Source organism: Primulina eburnea, chromosome 15, assembly GCF_022965805.1.
Source record: "Primulina eburnea isolate SZY01 chromosome 15, ASM2296580v1, whole genome shotgun sequence".
Classification (NCBI taxonomy): Eukaryota; Viridiplantae; Streptophyta; class Magnoliopsida; order Lamiales; family Gesneriaceae; genus Primulina; species Primulina eburnea.
The window spans coordinates 4,589,619-4,612,469 of NC_133115.1; the positions used below are offsets into that span (position 1 = coordinate 4,589,619).

The 22,851-nt window shown below is 33.4% G+C and overlaps 1 protein-coding gene across 1 annotated transcript; it reads left to right on the top strand.

The window, feature by feature from the left end:
* The first annotated feature begins 6,016 nt into the window (after positions 1 to 6,016).
* On the top strand, positions 6,017 to 10,691 carry LOC140814411 (folate-binding protein 1-like). The gene is made up of 5 exons (XM_073173371.1): positions 6,017 to 6,201; positions 8,047 to 8,405; positions 8,771 to 9,093; positions 9,613 to 9,782; positions 10,344 to 10,691. The coding sequence occupies exons 1-4, from the start codon at positions 6,111 to 6,113 to the stop codon at positions 9,737 to 9,739; spliced, it is 900 nt and encodes a 299-aa protein (XP_073029472.1). The 5' UTR covers positions 6,017 to 6,110; the 3' UTR covers positions 9,740 to 9,782; positions 10,344 to 10,691.
* Positions 10,692 to 22,851: the final 12,160 nt, after the last annotated feature.

Sequence of the window (22,851 nt, forward strand, 5' to 3'; positions counted from 1 at the left end):
GATACTCAATCATGTATATGTCCCAAACTTGGATTTCAACCTTCCCATAATTCAAATGCCGCCTTATGGACAACCTCAATTGGGGATCCAAGTTAACATATACACAGTCGTCCTAAGAGTTTCAATTCACAAGAACGTAATAAGTTTGGAGTTATTAATCACATTCCACACAATATCCATCTTCAATGTGTCTACCATAGTACTTTTTACCCTATATCATTTCATGACACTACTTTTTTACTTCCACCATATATATTTTATCGAACATTCAACACTTCATGGTTGTTATGAAGCAAATAAATATTTATGCCTTGAGTAATCATAAATAAAGGTGATAAGGTATTTTTGATCATATAAATCCATAAATATCCGTAAAAAATTATCTCCAATATGTTTAAATCTCTTTTAACCTCTTTCTTTGACATCTTGATCCACTCTCTCTTAATGTAGTCTAAATAAGTGTCAAAACTAGTAAAAACCAAAATGACACATAATAGAAAAATATTAATTCATAACACATTTCTTAATACCAATATTATTTTTAACATGCAATAGTGGATATAATTTTGTAAATTAATGTGAAAAGACCATCAGACGAAATAATACTTCCAAAAATATCAGATTTATAAAATAAACTAAATGATAAATACGAAAATTTAAGCAATATCTATTTGATACTAGTTTTGAAAATGAAATCTAATTTCTAGAAAAATTTGGACATCGTGTTTGCCCTAAAAAAAGAGCAAATTGAGGAGGAAAATAAGAGCGCATGACAGGTAATTTCCTTTTACGTGATGTTTCTGTGTATGTAATTAATTGACATTGGGCAATGAATATTTATATTGTATTATGCAAATCTACCTATTGACTAATTATAGAGCAATCATAGATTGTTATCAATATCTCGTTCAGTTTCGTCCAGAAGAAGACGAGAATTGGTTCTTCTATGGTGAGGGAGCTCAACCTCCAGTGCCAGTAGTGAATGCTATGAAGGCACATCAGGCTTTAGCGAAATAAGATGGTGGATACCTATTTTATTTTGTCTACATATCAAAGGATGTTATCGACCTGAAAAACATTCCAGTTGTTTACGACTTTCCTGGTGTTTTTCTCGATGAATTCCTGGATTTCCTCTGGAGAGGGAAGTGGAATTTGAGATAAAATTGTACCAGGAATCATACTATTTCCAGAGCGCCTTATAGATTGGTATCATTAAAGATGAAAGAGTTGAAACAAGAGTTACAAGATCTTCTTGACAAGGGATACATTAGACCCAATGTATTTTCTTTGGGAGCACCAGTGTTGTTCATTAAGAAGAATGATGGGTCTATGCGACTTGACATAGATTATCGGCAGTTGAACTTCGTTACAATCAAGAATAAATATCTATTACCACAGACCAATGACTTGTTTGATCAAGTGCAAGAGACTTCAGTGTACTCAAAGATCGATTTACGGTTTTGATATCATCAGCTTGGATTTCATCAACATGACATCTTTAAAACTGCATTTCAAACAAGGTATGGGAATTACGAGTTTTTAGTTATTTAATTTGGTTTGACAAATGCTCCAGTAGTGTTTAAAGATTTGATAAACCAAGTATTCTAGGAGTATCTTAACAAGTTCATCATTGTCTTTATTGATGGTATACTAGTATACTCTCGTAGCCTTAAAGAGAATGCACAACATTTGAGGATTATGTTGGTAACATTGAGGAATCACCAACTCTATGCTAAGTTGAGCAAGTGAGAGTTTTGGCTCGACAAAGTTGTCTTTTTGGGACATGTCATATCTAAAGATAGGATAACAATGGATAATAGCAAGATCAAAGCAATGTTGAGTTGGGCACGACCAGAATTAGTTCATGAGATAATAGGTTTTCTAGGTTTGACAAGTTATTACCAGATATTCAACTTGGGATTTTCTCATATTTCCAAGACATTGACACAATTGACGTGTAAGGACGTGCAATTCAAGTGAACACATGATTGTGAAAATAGTATCAATGAACTGCACAAACGTTTGACAACTGTACCACTTTTAGCTTTTCCATCTAAATTAGGAAGGTACATTTTTTACATTGATGCATCACTTCAATGACTTTAGTGTGTTTTAACCCAGAATTGTTATATGATTGCATATGCATCCAAAAATTTGAAGAAACACAAAGAGAATTATCCAGTTCATGATCTAAGTGTTTGCTTTGAAATTTTGGCGACATTATATATGTGGAGAGAGATTTGATATTTTTATGCATCATAAGATCTTGAAGTATATTTTCACTCAAGCAGAGTTAAATATGAACCAAAGAAGATGGATGAATTTGTTGAAGGATTATGATTGCAAAATCAAATACCATCCAAGATCAGTAAATCTCATAGGTGATGTTCTTAGTCACAAGGTGAGATTATCCGCACTTCATACAAGTCTCATCTCAAGTGTAATTCAATTTTTTTTTTCTCTAGGATTTCACTTCCGTTATAAAAAAAAGAATGAAAAACATTCGAGTAACATGTATTTTATCTGAACCGATGTTGTATATTAAAATCAGATAAACTCAATTTTCTGACCTGGTTGTGCAAAAGTTAGCAAGGTTAGCTAACAGAGGCAACACATCTAACTTTCCATTTCAAACAGATGGAACTTTTTGTCTGTCAGGGAAAATCGTAGTTCCAAAGGATTCGGATTTGAGAGGCGAGATTTTATCTCAAGCCCATAGTAGTAAGTTGGGTATCTACCTTAGAAGCACAAAAATGTATAAAGATTTGAACACCACGTTTTGGTGAAAATACATGAAGAGAAGTGTTTATCAGTTATAACCAAGTGTTTGGTTTGTCAGCAAGTGAAGATGAACATCGACGACTAGGTGGATTACTTCATAATCTTTTTATCTCTTAATGGAAGTGAGAGCATGTGACGATTGATTTTTTTACCTATTTGTCGTTGTCTTCCAAGAATTGTGATGTCATTTGGGTAGTTTTGACCAACTGACTAAATGAACACATTTTATTTTGTATAGTCGGAATATAGTTTCGATCGCATGGCAAAACTATACATCTGATATATTCTTAAATACCATGGTGTAGCAACAAGTAAAGTCACTGACAAAGACTCGCGATTTAACTCATGGTTCTGGGGAAGTTTTCATAAAAAAATGGGAACGACAATGGGTGTGACTGCCTAGCATCCAAAGATTTATGGTGAGTTTAAGAGGACTATTCAGACAGTTGAGGACATGCTACATGCTTGTGTTATTGATTTTGGACTAGCATGACATAATCATATGCCGCTTGTGAAGTTTGTGTATAACAATAACTACTATATTAGCATCGGTATGGCTTCGTTCGAAGCATTGTATGGATAAACGTTGTAGTACTCCATTGTTTTGGGACGAAGTAGAAGAACGACAAGTGCAAGGACCTGAATTAGTTCAGCAATAGATTGACCAAGTGGAACTGGTTAAGAAGAGAATTAAATTGCATAAGATCTTCAAACAAGTTAGTCAAATGCGAAGCATAGACCTCTAAAATTTTAGCAAGGGAAAATATTCCTTAAAGTTTCACTATTCCATATGGTGGTGAGATTTGGACTTAAGGGAAAGTTAGCCTCAAGATTCATCAGATCTTTTGAGATCTTGGAATATGTTGAAAATTTGGTGTATCGAATGACTTTACCCTCGTATCTGTTCATTCAAAATGTTTTTCATGTATAGTTGCCCAAAGTATGTAGTAGATGAATTGCACGTCCTTGACTCGAAAAATGTTTAGCTTGAAGAAGACTCGACTTATGTCGAGCAGTCACTCTTAATCCTTGGTAGGAAAAAGATGAAGCTCATAAACTGGACCATCCCACTTTTTTTAGTGAAATGGCAATGCCAAGTTACCACATAGCGACTTGGGAGTTAAAAAATCGTGCTCGCTCAGAGTATCCATATTTGTTTTGAGTTATATCATTGTAATCATGGGTTGTATCTTATTCATTTGTATTTGTACTTCAATTCTGATTTGAGGGCGAAATCCTTGCAAAGAGGGATGATGTAGTGACCCGAATATTTATTTGAATGAAGTACTAATCAAGACATGATTTAATAGTTATTAATTAATCATTATTAAAGAATTGATTAATTGAAGATCAATATGTTGGGATCCACCGAATTTAAAATAGAACACTCAATCTACTTCAGATTACACACTATCCCAAGAAATCTAACTAGACGAATAAGACCATGACACATAGTAGATAAGATTGAGTTCAGATCCTTTGAACTAGTCTGGATCCAACCTATAAATAGAAGCTGATTTCATTTGTTTCCTATATTGCTTCCCCTTGTCTTATCCTTCTCGATATTTAGCCATATACATTAGGTTTTTAGCCAGTTTCTAGGGCAGTTTAGTGCCGGGAAGCTTCAAAGCTAGTGTCGACTTGAGAAATTGTCAGTGAACCAGGGACACACAGATTGAGACATTATCAGCAGGCTGACGATTGATGCATGTATAATCCTTAAACCTTAAATAGTTATTTAAGGATCATTTGGAAGAATTTTGGAGCATGTTTTGTAATTTTGATTTGGTATGATATAGATTTCAGTATGTTGGTATTGTCTAGGTTCATAAGAGTAGACTTTCTGTCAGATTTTTTTAGTAGTTATGTGATGTACTGATAGAAATATCCAAACCTAGTATACATACTTATATGATACACATTTATATGTTACATTATCTTTGTTTTATTACTTTGACATATTATGCATGATATATAATGTTCGACCTGATATCTTTTGATATATAACTTGTTTGTTTAGGTTGTTTAGTCATGTTGTGTATTGTGTACGGTTGGGTATCGAGAGCTGCATTGTCCGACGAGACCCGAGGGCTCTGATGACCCTGGACATTGTAGGTCCATGTCTTGATGATGAATGTGAGAGCCGAAACATGCTTATGGCATATCAGAGACTACACACTCAGGCACGTCTAGATTGAGCATGAGATTCTTGACTTGATCCTTGATATCCGAGCATATTGCATTTCACATGCATTATATTGGTTTGTATACTCGTACATTCTCGTATTGGGCGATTGTAGTTCACGTCTTTGTTTTCCTCTTGGACACTCCATTCTATGGCGCAAGTCTTACGTTAGATGGTTCGGACGGCCAAAGCAGTGGTTAGAGCATCTGGTTTTTCGGTAGTGATCCAGATGAGGTTTTATTTGGTTTCTCATATCCTCGTACAATATTATGATTTCGATATGGTTATATTAACATTTAAAACTAAGATTATTATTATGTTTTTGTTTGGGTTGTAAGATGATTAAGTTATTTGGTTCGATGTTTAATTGTTTTTATTAAGTTTTAATCATGCATGCTTGTTAGTCTACTTTGTAGTAGCTCGGAAATGACGCTATATTTACTGGTTTCAGAGCATGCAAATATTTTTGGAATATTAGTAATTATATTTAGAGGTTGATTTTGGTTTCTAACCGTTGAAAATTTACACACCCATGTAAAAGCATGTCTAAATGGGCTAGCCAACCAGCCCACGCGGGTCGCAAGTCTAAGCGGTTGACCCCTGGGTTGAAGAGAAAAAAAAGATATATATGTATTTGTTTTAACGGAATTTGTAATTTTTTTTGTGCTAATTACTTTGTAACATATAAAAGTGTGAAATCAAGAATTTTATTAATATATTTTTAGAATTTTTTATTTATAAAATGATCAAATTCAATAAATTATATAGATTGTTTAATTTTTAATTAATATGTTGGTCTACCGATTGGCCAACTTTGAATTCAACTGAGTCGATGATTTTTGTTCGTCGTATAACCGGTTTTTGGCCCGATAGATTATTTGTTCAGATAATTTATTTTCAGATTTTTTTTAATATATATATATATATATATATATATATATATATATATATATATATATATATATATATATATATATATATATATTAAAATAGCTTATAAAATAGGCCACGAGCTATTATCGTTTATTTATATTAAATTCGATGATTTCAGTGACAGTCTTGTACCAAATCCATTATCATTCGACAATCGAATAAAATCCATGCTTCCGCAACTATTCAGCGACATGGCCCAAGAAAATAACGAATGGAGTTGAAGAAGAGAAAGAAGATGAAGCACAATCTCATTTTATTCTTGTTGCTTGCGATCTCCAATTTTTTGTTACCGGGAACATATGGTGATTGGTGTTTTCTCTTCTTCTCTATCTTGTACCAATTGGGTTTTTGACTTGGCTCGTTTCTACTTTTTCTGATTTTTTTATTTGGTGGGCATTTAGTAAACTTTATCACTTATTAGCAGCTGTTCGTGTAGCGATTTTTTTTGGTTGAGTTATTTGTTATTAATGATTAAAATTGTTTTAAGCTTTATCTGGTGTCAAATATATCAAATTTCTTTTATTTTGGTGCTGATGATTCTCCTCCTTATCTGGGGGTTGAGGTTCTCTTTGTCCGAAGGAGTGCAAATGTCTGCTCTGTCATGTTTTATCTGAACAATTGGTAGTTGTATGTGGCGAGGGCATGGAGTTTTTAGAGTGAAATTTCAGCCAAGTTCAAGCTTTCGAGCCGTTTGGAACATTATTGTTTGATTGAATCATAATTCAAGCCACCTGGGCAGCTGGAAATATGATTATTTGATTTAAAGTTGTCGCTTTTTGTTCTCGGTGCTTGTTAATTTTTGTTCCTCTTGTATTTTGCTTTTCCTGTATTTTCTTTTTTCTTGTTTGTTTGTCCCTAAGTTTTAGCAGTATCTTTTAGTTATCCTCTGTTATTCAATTGTCAAAATTTGTATGGTACTGTTGAGAAGGTGTTTTGGACATGAACTCCAAGTTGAGAAGGCATAATGCTTAGCATTAGTGAATGTGTTACCCTTTAGAGTTTCCAACTTACATCTTGTCCTGGTAGTAGTTTCTCTGATATTTTTCTATGCTTTTTCTTCAATGGGATTTGCTATGCTGGTCGTACACCTCTTGTTGCCGAAGAGACAATCTAGCATCTATGTATGTGCTGATTCTTCTGTTTAGAAATTGAGCCTGGAATCAACTCTTTTATTGGTTGTGTCCATACAATTTTCCCAATCGCTAAGCAATAAGATGTAGCCCTTGAAATAGAGTCAAACGAGGGACACCTATGGGCAAAAATTATCTTCAGTTGTAACTGAGTAATATGTGTCACGTTTTGATGACTAAGGTATCTGGGATAGATTATAATCCAGAGACATATTAGCTTTACCTTATTAACTTCGCTATTCAGTCTTGATATGAATCCACGCACGAATAAAAAAAACAAACACGATTAAATATGAATCGCGCCCTCAATTTAATAACGAACAAGGAATTCGTGTTGTCCGAATCTTTTGATTCAAGCAACACGTGATTTTCACCTCTAAACTAAGACAAGTTTAGCAACAAATAATCACAAAGAAACAACCGAAATTTGACGAACCTTCAAAGAACAAGCCCTTGACAATCCGCGCAAGAACGATCGACAAACGCGACAAAGTTAAAACTTTGATAACTTTGATTTGAAGAACAAAGCAAAGCTTTGAATGTTTTGAGAGAAAACTCTAAAACTTTGATATTCAATCAATAATAAAAACGCGTTGAGGTTGGCCTTTCTGTGCTTGTGGCCTAGGCCTACGGGTGCCTTTAATGGATATGCTTAGATATGTACCATAAAAGACGAATTTGTTCTAATGATTAGATTTTCTGAAAATTTATCTTTAGAAAAGAAGAAGCTAAGTGAGAGAATCAAGATGCCTTTCTTGATGAAGTGAGAAAATAACCTGGGGATTAAAACTCAACCATGATTTTGTGTCCATCTTATGTTTTGGGAAGTTTTTTGAATCTTGAGAGAGGACATACTAGAAGCGTCGTCATCCCATATAATTTTGATCCATATCAGTAGAACTCCATGTATAATAATAATTAATTTCAATGAAAGGAACATGAAATATTGACTGAGTTATTTGTGGTGCGAAAGCTATCAAATACATCTCGATCTTTAAATATCATTGATAAACACAGGTAAAACCGGCGAAGTGTGCATTTCTCAGGGTGGTCGGTTTCCCCAATTTGCAAATGAGGGTAAACCACCAGAAAAAGCAAGCAAGGGCCACAAGGATATGACTCTCTGCCGGGTTTTTCGCAAAAGGAGTTGCTGTGATGTAACACAGACTCATCCTGCTTTATTATCCATTAGAAGGCTTGCTTCATCTGGGGAAGCAAACCAAGATTGCTTGCGGTTATGGGAATATTTGGAATGTTCTATCTGTGATCCACGGGTTGGTGTGCAGCCTGGACCTCCATGTATATGTACTTCCTTTTGTAATAGAGTGTACGAAGCATGCTTAACTGCATACTTTTCTATGGATGTAAAGACACAGGTTTGTTGTACTCTATTTTTATCTTAAAATTTTTCTCATATTTTAATATATTATTAATTATGGAGATGCTCTAGTAAGGCTGACATGATTGTGCTTTATGGTGGGGGGAGAGGGGAGATATATCTATTGCGAGCATTCCTCATTGGATGTAGATGGACGTTTCTTTAAAAGGAAATATAACAAGTTATGAGTATGAGAGGACTGGCTTGGTGTTCATTATTTTGTACTTAATTTTGAGTAGACTTGTATTGATGACACTGGACTGAAGAGATCTGAAATTTGGAAATTTATTGCTCAAGCGATGGCCCATATTACCTTGCTGATATTCAGCAGATTTTATTGCTCTTTGGAAAATTACATGGCAGGTCTTAGCACCATGTGGATCAGGCGACTTTGTTTGTGGTAAAGCTTCTGAATGGGTTTCCAATGGAACAGAGCTCTGCTATGCATCAGGTTTCTCTGTCAGTTCATTTGACGATCCTGGAGAAACATCATGCTATGGTGGGAGGGGTGGTCTGGATTATATTACTAATTCGTGGAAGACTTCACTTTCCAAAGTTTTACACAGAGATCAAAGTAATGGGGTCCTAGAATATTTGAGGCAGTGGATGACTAATATGCCGTTTAATGAAAGAGTTTCTTGGGCTATTGGTGGGATGGTTCTTACCGCTGGAATTTTTTTTGCAAGGTCAGGCAATTTTTGCGTTGTGAAATTTTCAGCATTTTATTTGTATTTTGCAGGAGAAATGCAGTCCAAAAAGATGTGAAGCCAATATTGAAAAATCTGCAAAGGATGATGGACCTATCATTCATTCTTTTTGTCTTTTTTTTCCACTTTTACTACCCTTGAAGCATCTCTAAATTTGGTGTCTTGTTTTAATTATTTTAAAAATAGAATTGGAAATTCCTTTTAGGCAAGAGGAAGAAATGAAGAAGCTAAACAAATTTGAGATGGTTTAGGACATTGGCTGGTGTAGTGCAGGACTATATTTGTGACTTATCCATTTGAATTACGGGATGAAAACCAGCCTTGCATCTGCTTTCAGGACCATAAATTTATTTTTTTTTAAAAAATTGATTAATAAGATTTATGGAGATTTGTTTTCCATAAATGCAATTTTTTCACATGATATTTCATTAGTTGAAGGCTTTACATCCTCGGTAAATATTTCATCGGCTCACTACACTGGTTTAATGGAGAATGCAGTAAAAGGAGGAGCCACAATCAACGTCAGAAGCAAATAGCTGTTCAAAGAAGGGCAAAGAAACTGGGAACAAAGATAAATTCCGTGTCTCCCACTAGTCAAGAAAACAGAAGAGGAACTGGAAGATGAATCAGGTCCTATCTGCAAATAGTTTGTGCTTGAATGTCTTCAGGTTTGTCACTTATTTAATCATCAAAAAACTCATTTTCTTATCCTTTACCTTCAGCACGAAGTTACTAGCTTTATATTAGTAGTTTACCTTATGAGTCAATTATTTTTTATAAAGTAAAGGATATAATTTAGAATAAGTTTTTGTATATTTTTTTTATATAAACTGCCCTCGTGGTACTTCTTGAGTACTAATGTTATGCATTTGCTGGCACATCTGGTGAAGCACGAAGCCGTTTGAGGATGGGAAAGTTTGAACATAACAGTTCTTGAGAGAACGTATTTCACATTTGCCAAATAATGCTAAATCACATCCTATAACTTGAAGCAATCTTGAATTTCCCATATATGTATGATGCATGAGTAAGACGGTGAAGGGCGCCGATTATAATTTAAAACTAATGTTCGAAATAAGAGATATTATCAATAGATTACAAAATCAACCAGTGATTGGCATTGTCAACATCTGTATTAATAACTACTGGCAGTACATGTATGATATAGATATTTGATGCAAAACCAATAGTCCTGAATTATTTTGCTTTCCTCTTGTTTGCTTCTGCAGTTTAGGCGCTGCCAGGCTTGTGCTTCTAATTTGTCCCCATCAGATAGCAAGAAAATGACACATGATTTGAGCCACTAATAAGGCCGAGGTGTATCGAATTATGTATTCTTGTGGTGTCTTCAATTAGATTTTTTTTTTTTTTATACAAAAACTAAAATTTTGGATCCTGATTTGTTTATTAATACGTGTAGAGTTTCACTGTCTTTGTCCTTTAGGACAAGCATTTCTCCATCCCTTTTATTTGGTCCTTTTAGATTGCCAAAACGGACTTGTAATGCTGAGATGAAAAAGTATTGCAAGTATGCGTGTAGCAGGAACAATAATCGTCGCATAAACGAATTTGAAAAGTAGATATGTATAAAATTTCATGGAGTGAAGTATTTTAAAAGATAAAGTTTGTTAGTTTGTTTGTTTGTTTTTTTTTTTTAACTAAGTGTATAAAAAAGAGTACCATGATTGGTGGGCTAATTAAGAAAATAGAAGTGAGACAGAAAGTATTTTAAAAATAAAGATTATGATTTTTTTTTAAGAAATAAGGAGTTGACTTTGATTATTATATTAAATGCAATTTAACTCTTTAATTCTCCTCTTCTCTTTTTTCTCGGTTGACACACATATTCCCCCAATTAAATTTACGAGTCATCTACCCCTTATTCCCCAAATTGTGATATGTGGACCCTGAACCAATTTAGTCGACCCAAAATCTACTTTGAGAAAAAGCAAGAGTCCACCCAGAAGAATTGGTCGACCAAGTATTATGGGTTGACCAAGATTAATTTCTTGGTCGACCAAAATTTTGTTGGTCAACCAAGAAGAAATTATTCTTGGTCGACCAACATAATTTTAGTAGACCAAGAGGAATTCTTCTTGGTCGACCCATAATTACCCGGTGTGTCACGTTTATTTATGTTTTTTTTTATTAATTTTTGTCTGTTCTAATTATCTTATTCTCTTAATTTTTGTTGAATTTTGTAGGAACATAATTGTGATTCATATGTTAAAACAACATGTAACATAATTGTGATTCATATGTTAAAACATGTAACATACTAGTGAAATTGTGATTCATATGTTAAAACACCATGTAACATAGTATTGATATTGTGATTCATGTGAAATTGTGATTCATATGTTAAAACACCATATAACATAGTAGTGATATTGTGATTCATATGTTAAAACATATAACATAATTGTGAAATTATGATTTATATGTTAAAACATGTAACATAGTTGTGAATTGTGATTCATATGTTAAAATGAAATTGTGGCTCATATGTCAAAATACATGTAACATAGTGCCTCATATGTCATAACATGTAACATAATCATGTAACATTATAAAACATACTTGTGAAGTTATGCGATTCATATGTTAAAAACATGCAACATTGGTCAAAATTGTATCATTATCCATCAAAAGTAAGTAATTATCGGTCATATTTATCAAATCCATGGATTCATGTGTTAGAAAAATGATCGACCCAAAAGCAACCTTGGTCGACCCAAAATAAACATGGGTCGACCCAAAGATCAACAGGGTAAACCCAAATAGAAATCACCATGGTCGACCCATAATCAACATGGTCGACCCAGAAATCACCAGTGTCGACCCAAAAACTGGCCAACAACAAAATTCAACCATAAATACTTAAATCAAAATTAAAAGACCAATAGAATGCCTAATAATTAAAAGATCAATACAATGCCCAATGATTATCAAACATGTCACGCCCCGAAACTCGGAGTTGATACCGGCGTCGTTTACAATCACACAATTTAAAACGACAAGCCTTCGTAGCACAGTTTAAACCGAATCCAGTTTATAAATCATAATCTCAATAAAATTGTCTTTACAATAACGAAATAACTTAAAGGACAGAATTCAATGCGGAAGCGTAAGACTGAAATAAAATAGCTTAAACATATTAAATCTTTCTCGAGCATTCACCATCCCCAAAACTGCTCGGATTCTTCCTCCTCAATCTGTTCTTCGAGCTTATCTGGGGAGGGTCGTAAGGGGGGTGAGTATTTTGGGAATACTCAGTAAATGGGGGAAAAATCGAGCGCAATAAATACAACATGCATAATTTCGAAACATAAATCATGAGTTTCATACGTACTTCATAAACATGCATAATCTTGACACAGCACTGCGACTCATCTACTTTCTACGGTTTACTGACGTCAGTCCCTAATTTTTACTCCTCTAAGGGGGCGAGGCCGTATAGCGGTTATGTCCCCCACCGCGTAAGGGTACGTCGTGGTTGGGATTCCCTCCCGTATACAGTTGACTCCTCACAGTGCGTTTAAAATCGTATGACAATACAAGAAAGGTAGAAAGAAGATTGTACTCGACTATTTATTTTTCGTTTAAAAATCGAACACATGCATACTAAATTCCGAAATTTTAAAGTCTTAAAACAAGCCCACTTATAGTAATTAAATTGCTAAAACGTGGATGCTTGACTTCGAAAATAGGTCGCTCCTTGATCCTCGCTTCGGCAGCACTTCGGCGCGATTTCTTGCACGACCTTGGAGCAGAATTTCGGCTTGGATGCTTGCTGGATTTTCGAGGGTTCTAGCTCTAGGATTTCGAAAATTGGAGTGGAGAATGAGTGAGGGTGATGGCCTATTTATAGGTGAAGGGAGGGGAGCCAAATTTGGCACTCACATCTTTACCAAAAATCATTCAAAATCTCAAGGATTGGCTCAAATATTCCTTGCTATATTGCTGATGATTCATCTCCCTAATCCTTGAGATTTAAATCCTTGGTTTCCTTTCTCTTAAATTTCGAAAGGGTAGGTGGCTAGGTCCACGATTTTGTGCCAAAAGTTTGGTGGATTATTTCCAATTTACCTTGTATCCTTACCTTATATCCATGCCTCCCAATATTTAGCCATATACTGGCACATAAATTTCGAAAATTGCTTAGCAATATCATGCCTTAATTCCTTTAGAATTGTATGGTATCCCAATCTTGTAAAACTCCTCCCAAAATTTCGAAACTAGGCTTGTATAAGTGCATGGAAAAGAAAAATCTTGACATTAAAGATTCTCCATAAAATATTCTCCAATATCCTCCCTTATTTTTAAAACAATAATCCACAAGAATATTTTCTACACTTAAATTTCCTTACACTTGTTAATCATATAAAAATTCTCGGTTCTTACAAAACATATTATAGGCTAAAAAATATCGAACTCAGATACAAGTCTATCATCTAAATTTAATACTATGTGCTCATTGTCCCTCAATAAGGCATATCCAGCAGCAACTAAGACAAATGTTTCTGTGGATAGCTATTTAGCAAAAACCAGCGCCCATCTGTGTGGACAGGGATGAGAAGTCTTTGTGCCTTTTCCCACGAGAGGCAGAGCCATTCTGGATCAATACCTTTAATTATCCCCTATATTGAGAAATTTGCTTTTATCTTCAACCACTGCTGAAATCGAATTGTAGAATTTTCTATCCAGCTAAATATTGGGTCACTACTGACATCGAAGTAATTGTAGAACCAACGTTGTCTATCCAACCACTACTGACATTGAATTGTAGAACCAATGTTGGGTCAACAAGCATGGGTGGGTCGACCCAAGCGTGGGTCGACTGGTAGACCCAATGTTACCCACATTTGGGTTGACCCGCGCTTGGTCTAGTAACATTGGGTCTAGCTCTTGGTCTACCCAAATGATTGCCCAACCCTTTCTTTTTCAAACGAGTCGAAGAAACAGAAGCAATAAATCGAAATAAACGTTAACATTATTAGATTTTTGTCAGCCATTTGTCCGATTGAGTTTGCTTAGATTTTTCAGCCATTTGTCCGATTGAGTTTGCTTAGATTGGAAGGGATCTGCGTCGAGAATTGCCGGAAAGGGAAAGAGGATTTGCGTTGAGAATCGTTGTCGGAAAAGAAATAGAAGGGGGTCGACGGAAGAGAAACTCGGTTTGGAGTCTACTGAATGAGATGGATGGATTTAATGTTAGAAATTTAAGTTAATGGTGTTTTTACACTTAAACAGAGAGACATTTATGTAAATTGACTTGTGGTTCTTTTTTTCAAAATAAGTCATAATGAAGTCCCTCTTCTCTAAATTTCCCCATGATTGGTTCATTTTTTTTATGGAACTTGAGAATTTTATTTGTGGGAAGTTTGAAACTAAACTTGTACCATGAAAATCCTAAACCTATTCTTCCTAATCCCCTCCGCCTCCCCGCCCTATCCGCCAACTCTTCTGCAGCTCCGAGTCCTCCACGTTACCCAATTCCACATATTCAATTCGTCCGCACGAGCTGCTAACACCAAACGATGCCCAGGGCGCTGCAACAACACTCTAGCCGGCTATTCCGAGACCGTGCATCAAGACCCAACTTTGCTAACTCGTGCAACCATCTTCGTGAGCTTCTTCAAGACCAGAAGCATAGCTCTCTACGTCGGCAATCTCTCCCATGAATCTGGAGTACTAGGAGCCAGAGAAGGAGACGACCCTCAGCCTCGGCGGTAGTTTACGACTGCTTCACGCTTCTGAGCGATGCTGTGGATCACTTTCGTGGTTCCCTCCGCCAGATGGTTGTCCTCAATGGCAGCAACGAGGAGACGAAGTACGCGATGAGCAACATACAAACTAAGCTGCGGTGCGCCGACGAATGAAGTCTGTGAAGGTTTATGTTTATTATATTAAATAGAACATATTTTTAAATAAAATCCAATTTTTTTGAGAAAGTTTAAAAAATAAATTGTAGTAAGGGAGCTATAGATTTTCGCATTGTTGGAAAGAGATATGGATCTATATTCATGAGACGGATTGATCCATTCGATATTCACTGTAAAAAATAATATTTTTGAGATTTTTTTCATAAAATTTTTAACTCAAATTAACATATATTACACAATATTTTTTTGAAAACATGTCTTACAAAACCATAAGGCAATAAAACCGGCCTTTATTCACGATGGTTCTCTGTTTTTATAATTCGTTAAGTTGGACTAGAGAATAAATAACAAAATAAGTTAGATTCAACAAGCAACAATTCATTCCTCAAACAAAAGAAATGGTGAATGACGAAGTAAGTGTCGATCACAAACTGTTTCCTCCATGATTCCTTCACCCCGGTTCGTATTTGTTTGTCGACCAAATCTTGATCTTATCTGGTTTGTGGAACCATTTCCAGGATCTCTTCTAACACCATCAATAGGGGCGGAGTCACCCTTGGGCTAGGGTGGGCTCCAGCCCCACCCAAATTTTACATTTTTTTTTTTGGTTTTTCAGTATTTTTTTTAGTTCTGTCTTATTCTTGAGTTTTTTATCTTTATTTATTGATGCAAATTTGAAGAGTTTTTTCTCTAAATATGAAGAATTTTTTAAAATGACATTCTACAAATACCTATAATCAAATTTGACTTTTGTTCGTATTTTGTTCAAAAAGTTGAAGAACTTAATATGATTTGATTTTTAAAATTAGCTTTAAGTTCCAAATATATTTTTAGACAATATTTACAATAACAACAAAATTGAGCTAATATGATAATATAATTATGCAGTTACTACATATTTTATTATATTTTTATTTAATTTATATTAATACTAAGGCTGCGTTTGGTTGGAGGATAAAATAAACTAATGATTAGTATGTAAATGATAAAGAAAATGATTGTTGTAGAAATATAACATATAATGTAAAATAGTATTCTGTTTGGTACGATTTTTAAGTGTAGGATAATTTTGAATTTTTTTTTAAAAGACAAAATTGCCCTTTCTTCTTTCTTTTTCTACTTCTACTCCGACGGCGGCGGTCCGGCATTCCGGCTATGATCCGACGGCGGTACGTCGGTGGTACGGTGACGGCTGTGCGGCGGTACGTCGGTGGTACGGCGACGGCTGTGCTGCAGCGGTCCCGTGGCGGCGGCGACGACGGTACGGCGACGGCGATGCGACGGTGTCCGACGGCGGCGGTCCGGCAGCAGAGGTGGTTCAACCGTGGTAGAGGAGGAAGAGTAAAATTGGAAAGAGAGTAGGGATAGAGGAATGATTAATAATCCTACATAGGAAAGATGTATTATTTAATCACACGTAATACAACCTAATCAGTTATAGAAGTGATTGAGTTGGTTAAATAAAAGTCATACCAAACGTTGGATAAAGTAGGATAAAATAATCTATCATAATTAATCCCATTAACCAAACGCAATCTAAAAGTTTTATAGAATTTTAATTTTTTAGTATGAACTAGTGTATGTTTATAAGAATTGATTTTGAGAAAATAAAGTAATGATTTTGAGAAAGTGTGCAAATTTTCATTGTGAATCAAATAATGTGATATTATATGATTTATCAATGATTTGAATTTTGTGCATAATGACTTAAATGATATATCTATACATTTTTTTGCTGCTGGTTTTAAAAAGAATGTGAACTGACTTTGGCTTTTGGCGGCAATGATTCTCAAGAGCAAAAAAATTTTAAAAACTATTTTGGAATTAAGATAGACCATACGTTAATTCAGTCTAGAGATGAACAAAATAGTGATTTCAACCCAAATAACTGATCGAACTGGATTAATTTGAAAAATCAGTTTGTTTAATTGGAATTTTGGTTTTAGTTTTTTAAATCTGGTGCAGGTCGTTCTTGTCAACAAAATGATTCAATCACATATGAACAAACTATTGATTGATGTATTTACAGCTACAATAGAATTTTTAGCTGAATAACTAAATAATAGATTCAAGGATGAGGCAATTTAACTTCTTAGTTGTGCTTTGGAATCTAAAAAAAACTTTAAACTTCTTAATGTTGATCATATCTATCGACTTGTTGAAAAATTCTATTATCTTGATTTCGATTAACAAGATTTGCATCACTTGATAATGCAATTGGATCATTATAAACTTGTTGTTGCTGGCTATGAAAGATTTCAGGTTTTATTAACTATTTTTGAATTATATCGAAGATTAATTGAGACAAATAAATTAGGAACCTACTATTTGATTGACAGGTGATATATAAATTTTTATCTACGTCGTTTACTTATTTATCGAATATGATATATTTATTTAATTGACAGGTTGATTCGTCTTGTTTTAACTCTCTCCGTTTCTACAGCAACAGTGGACGAACATTTTCAGAAATGAAACTTGTTAAAACACCTCTTCATAACAATATGGAAGCATAGTTTTTTGGAAATTCTCTATTAATCTACATCGAACGAGATTTGATTGAAAAAATTGATAACGATTTAATAATTAATGAGTTTTATTCTAAGAAGAATCGAATATCACAACTTCAGTAGTGTTTTAGCTTCATGTTTTTGAAGGTATTAAATATTAAATACATTTGTTCTGTGTTTTCATGAAGTCAATGTTTACATATTTTATATTTTAAATTTTTTAGTTAATTATTTATTTTTATTAAATACAGTATGGGATGAAACCAGTCCAGGTAATTTTGAATCTTATGTCCGCCTCTGACCATCAGCCTCACGACCCCTCAAAATGGAGAGTAATTTTGAAGAAAGAATGACAGTCGAAAAGCCTATGAGCTTGTGTCGAAACAAAGAATGCATGAATCATTCTCACTTTCTCAGAAGATATGGTAGGCTTGTTGCATGCATACCAGCGAATCGTTCCATTAAAGAAGGTTCAAAACAAGGTTCATACCAAATTTCAGTCAATTTTGCATCAATTTGCTTCCATGAATTGGAGGTTGAATTGTACAAATACTATGATCGCCAGGACTGAACAACCTTGTAAGCTTTCGAAACACACCTAAGTTTTAACATAGATTTCACTGGAAGGCATATCAGAATTGGATGGGGATGAACTAATCATCTCGTTTCATCTAATAACATTTTAAATTTATCTGATATTGTGTGAAATTCACAAGATCATCATGTGTAAAAAGTACACAACACCCGATGTTGTATTTTTAACACATCAGTCAGCACATCATCTGGCAGAGGTGAATCTTCTTATTGCATGCGCACCTCCGAGATCAAAGCACTACTTTATCCGATTCTTTATAATCTATTGTGTGCTCTGCTTTGCACATTTATCTCTTGAGATATGTAGCATTCAAATATATACCTTTCTATTGTTTCGGGGTGAAATTTCTTAAAGAATGGTGCAAAATAGGGAAAATTGTGTTTTGGTAATAGATGTTTGTTTTTTAATGATTTCAATCATTTGTCCAATGTAGCATCAAAGCGGCAATGATGTATATAACGTCACATTAACAATTCAATAAATAAAAAATTATCAAAAATTGAAAGATACACGAGTTAATTTAAAATTTGATAGCGTAGAGAACCAAAATCGTAGATAGACGAATATACAAGACCAAAAATACAATTTTCCCAAATGTTCTACTCTCTGTCTTACATCTCTGTGGTGTGTGTAAAAGGGTAGATGAGATCTTATCTATGTGGGCACTACCCTCACTTCATTTCAACTGGTAGGATCTTGTCACACATACAATTTTTTTTTTAAAAAAGTGGGTCATATATATGCATAGGCAAATCTTGGTCATCCATCCTATCATGGGGACAATGTCCACATGGGTAGGATGAAATAAATCATGTAAAGGAATGTTAAGAAATTGGTGATGAAAAATAAGTCGCCCTGGATAGTTATCTAGGTTGAGTTATATTTAGAAAGTAATTGTATGAAATATAATTTTACTTATTTTTCAAAAGAGTTTTATCCATATGAAAAATTGAAGCGATTGATATTATACTGAGATCATGAGTTGGGTCGTCCCAACAATCTCTGGATGGAAAATGTTGGTGTGTTACTAAGCAATTCTTAGGCAAAAACTTGTGTGAGACGGTCTCACGGGTCGTATTTGTGAGACGGATATCTTATTTGGGTCATCTATGAATAAGTATTACTTTTTATGTTAAGAGTATTAAATTTTATTGTGAATATGGGTAGGGTTGACCCATCTCATAGATTAAGATCCGTGAGACGGTTTCACATTAGGCTCACTTCAATTCTTATGTGCATTTTGTAATTTGATGAATTTTCGGCTATAGTAACAAGCCTGACCTATTGGAACACATGTGTGTAGCTCGCACCTTGCCACTAGAAAAAGAAGAAATGGGTTATGATTTTGTCGACCCGTTTTGTTTATGGGTCATGCCGAACTGACTCGCCAATTTTTAAAAAATAATTTTATATCATTTTAAATGATTTATAAACAGTTAATGAGTTTTGAAAATTTTATAATATTTACTAATAAAAAGGAAAGTTCTAAAAACTGTGAAGCGTCCTGAAGCGCTGATGTCGAGCTCCAAACTTTTCAAGCTTACGCAAGATTAGCACGATCTTAAGCGTGAAAAAGCGTTTTTTATCTTTAGTGTAGTTGTAATTATCTCAAACCAATAAATATATAAAATAATACATAAATATGATAAATTTAAGTTTGATGCATTAATTCTCATATTTATAAAAGCATAAAAAGTTCAAAATTACAACCTTTATTTGTTTTTGCAACTAGAACACTTTAAAAAATTCTAAATATTTGTCAAATCATTGTCAGACACGCTTAATCATAATTAAAATTAAAAAATAAACATCTAAATTATAAAACTAATTTATTATTTTAAAATAAAAACATACCTTCAAAAAAATAAAAATAAAAAAAATAAACATACGCGATTACTTGTGTTTAAGCGCGCTTAATTAAACGTTTTAATCACGCTTAATTTGGTCAAACTGTAGTTTGACCGTTTTTTCCGCTTTTATCCGAAGCGTGACGTTTTCATCGAGTTTCAAGCTTAAACGAAGTGTAAGTGGACTTTTTAGAACACTGGTAATAAGCATATGAGTTGCATTTGGATAACAAATGTAGGCGAACTATGAATAGTTGTAAATTTTGCAAATACATATAACACGATTTATTTCTCTTCTTATTCAATATAAAATGTTGTTTCATAATTTATTTATCATTTTAAACAAACATAATTTATTCAACGCCTTCAATTTTTTCTTGATTTTTGCCTCATTCAGTTTCTTTTCATTTTATTTTTATTTTCTTTGCTTCTTTCTTCGATTAAATTCAACAATGTTTCCTTCATATCTGGACTCTGATTTCCACGTTTTTTTTGTCATTATCCGATTCGATTTTGATTCTTCTTTTTTATACTTAAGCTTGTTTTTGCACACGGTCTTCTTATTTTGTTTATCGAGTCGTTCAAGTTCTGGGCATTCTTTTTTTTTTTCTCCTCTTGTTTGTTGAAGAGTCACTCCGTTTTTTCACATCTTTCACCACCTTTGTTTTCTATAACGAATTTGAGAAAAAACTTGTGTGACTCTGTCGGGTGATCATCACAAATTTTTAGTCCAACCTTAGCCCACATAGTGTCATTTTATTTCACGTCCCACTGTAAATTTTTCAACCAGAAAATCTGTTATTTTCAGATTATCATTCTTTGGCCAGACAAGTAACCAATGCTACAACCCCAGTTTTATAGTCCTACGTTTTATACTTTCAGCCATGCGTCACCCAAAATCAAATAAAGACAATTCAAAATTTTCTTTCAGAGATTTTGAAAATTTATGTCTCCAAATAATAAAACTTTCAATCATTAAATCATAAATACATATACGAAATATAATGCAACAAGAGAAAAGCTTGTAGGCAATTAGTGGGATTATTTTATAAATAGAAGATCTGACATATGTTATTTCTATAAAACATTAACAACACACTAGAAGATCATTTATGTCGTGTGACGTAAAGTTCAGCTATTGGATTGAGACACTAACAAATGTACCTGTAAGGAAAAATCTAATAAACAATTCTATACCAAGAAATGAAGGGCAAGATCTCACCATGATCATAAATTAGTGTTGTTAGAGTGAAATATTTGTCTATGTTGTTGATATAGTAATCGAAACGTGGTGTGCTGCTGTATCATTTAAAAGATTTGAGTTGAATCATTACCACCGGCTATAATTTTTTATAAAGCAGTAAATGATCGATCCTACAATTGATATCAGAGTCAAGTTCACGAATACGAAATGCATTGTTGGAAGGAGGATTGTTGAGTGCAATAATTGTCCTCGCTGCTGGTAGAGCAATTGAAACGTGATGTTTGAATAGCTGTACAATTTAAAAGATTTGAGTTATTCCATTAACACCAGTTATAACTTTTGGTAAAATGACAAGCACTGAATCCTACAATGGCTTTCTTAGAAATCAAAGAAGCTCAAAGTGAAAACAGATGGTCAATTTAATTATCATTTCACCGAGTTCTCTTTTAAAACATCAGAATGGAAGATAAATCACAGTTCTTTAATTGGAAGTAACCATACATGTTCAAGAAGACAATTTACCTACGGTAAGGAATTATATGTTTTCTCCGATTGATGCACCATTTTTTATCCGAGATATTTGGGAAAATGGACCAGATCAACAATTTTTTTTTTTTAAAAAACTCCCAATTGTATTTAAAATATACAGTAAAATGTCATTTTTTAAAAATAATAATTGATCAGTTTTATAAAACAAAATGTCATTTTTTATCCATGGTCGGAATCTTTAATCCTAGCTATCTATATTAATCTATATTTTAATCTTTTGCTTCTCTATATTGATAACTAAAACATTAATTTATTATAAACATAGTAGATTTTTAAACATTTTTTCTCATTTCAATATATGTATTAAAAAATATTAGTGAATTATTTAATTTTGATATGATATTGAATATTCACGCATGATAATATATTGAGTAAAAATATATGTCCTAGAATTTAATAGAGTGTATGGTAGCGGTCGATCCCATAATTACTATTTATATTTCATCTAATAATTGATATGACATCAGATATTGCGGACATGATTTCATATATTATTGATGTTGCTGCAAAAAAAAAAAGGATTAAAAGTAAAATCAATGACTAATATATTGGACTCGGTTTTACGTGACAAAATTGATTTATAAAAAAATCCAAGGGTCAAGATACCCATTATATTGTGTAAATCTATCATTGTCTAAATTTTTATATATTTAATTTATTCATTTTTTAAAAATTTGAAATATCAATCTTGCTGACAATGACACAAAAATCGAAATTCGATATAATAAAATTTCAAATTTAGGAGTATGACATTTTTAATCGTATATCTTCCATTAAATTAAGTGTAGTTCTATAACTATATTTTGACATTCAATTTTAGTCATTCTACTTCGAATCATATAAGTAAAAATTGTAAATTTTGTACCATTACACGTTAAAACTAAATGCATTTCACGATATATTTTTTAATAGTTAGAACATTTATTAAAATTTTTTAACTAGATTTGTTTCATGAAAAAATATATTTTTTATTTTAAAAATATTTTTTTTTTGTAAAACTTATAAACTGAAGACTATAATACGAGAAAAACAACGAAATTATAAGGATGAGGTATTTAAAAAAGAGATAACCAAAAACCAAATCGAAATTTAATAAAATCTGGGCAAAAACTTGTGTGAGACGGTCTCATATGTCGTATTTTGTGAG

Coding starts and splice junctions, on each gene's coding strand:
- LOC140814411 (XM_073173371.1), top strand. CDS start 6,111: ATGGAGTTGAAGAAGAGAAAGAAGATGAAGCACAATCTCATTTTATTC. Junction 6,202..8,046: donor TTTGTTACCGGGAACATATG/GTGATTGGTGTT, acceptor TGATAAACACAG/GTAAAACCGGCGAAGTGTGC. Junction 9,094..9,612: donor GCTGGAATTTTTTTTGCAAG/GTCAGGCAATTT, acceptor TGGAGAATGCAG/TAAAAGGAGGAGCCACAATC.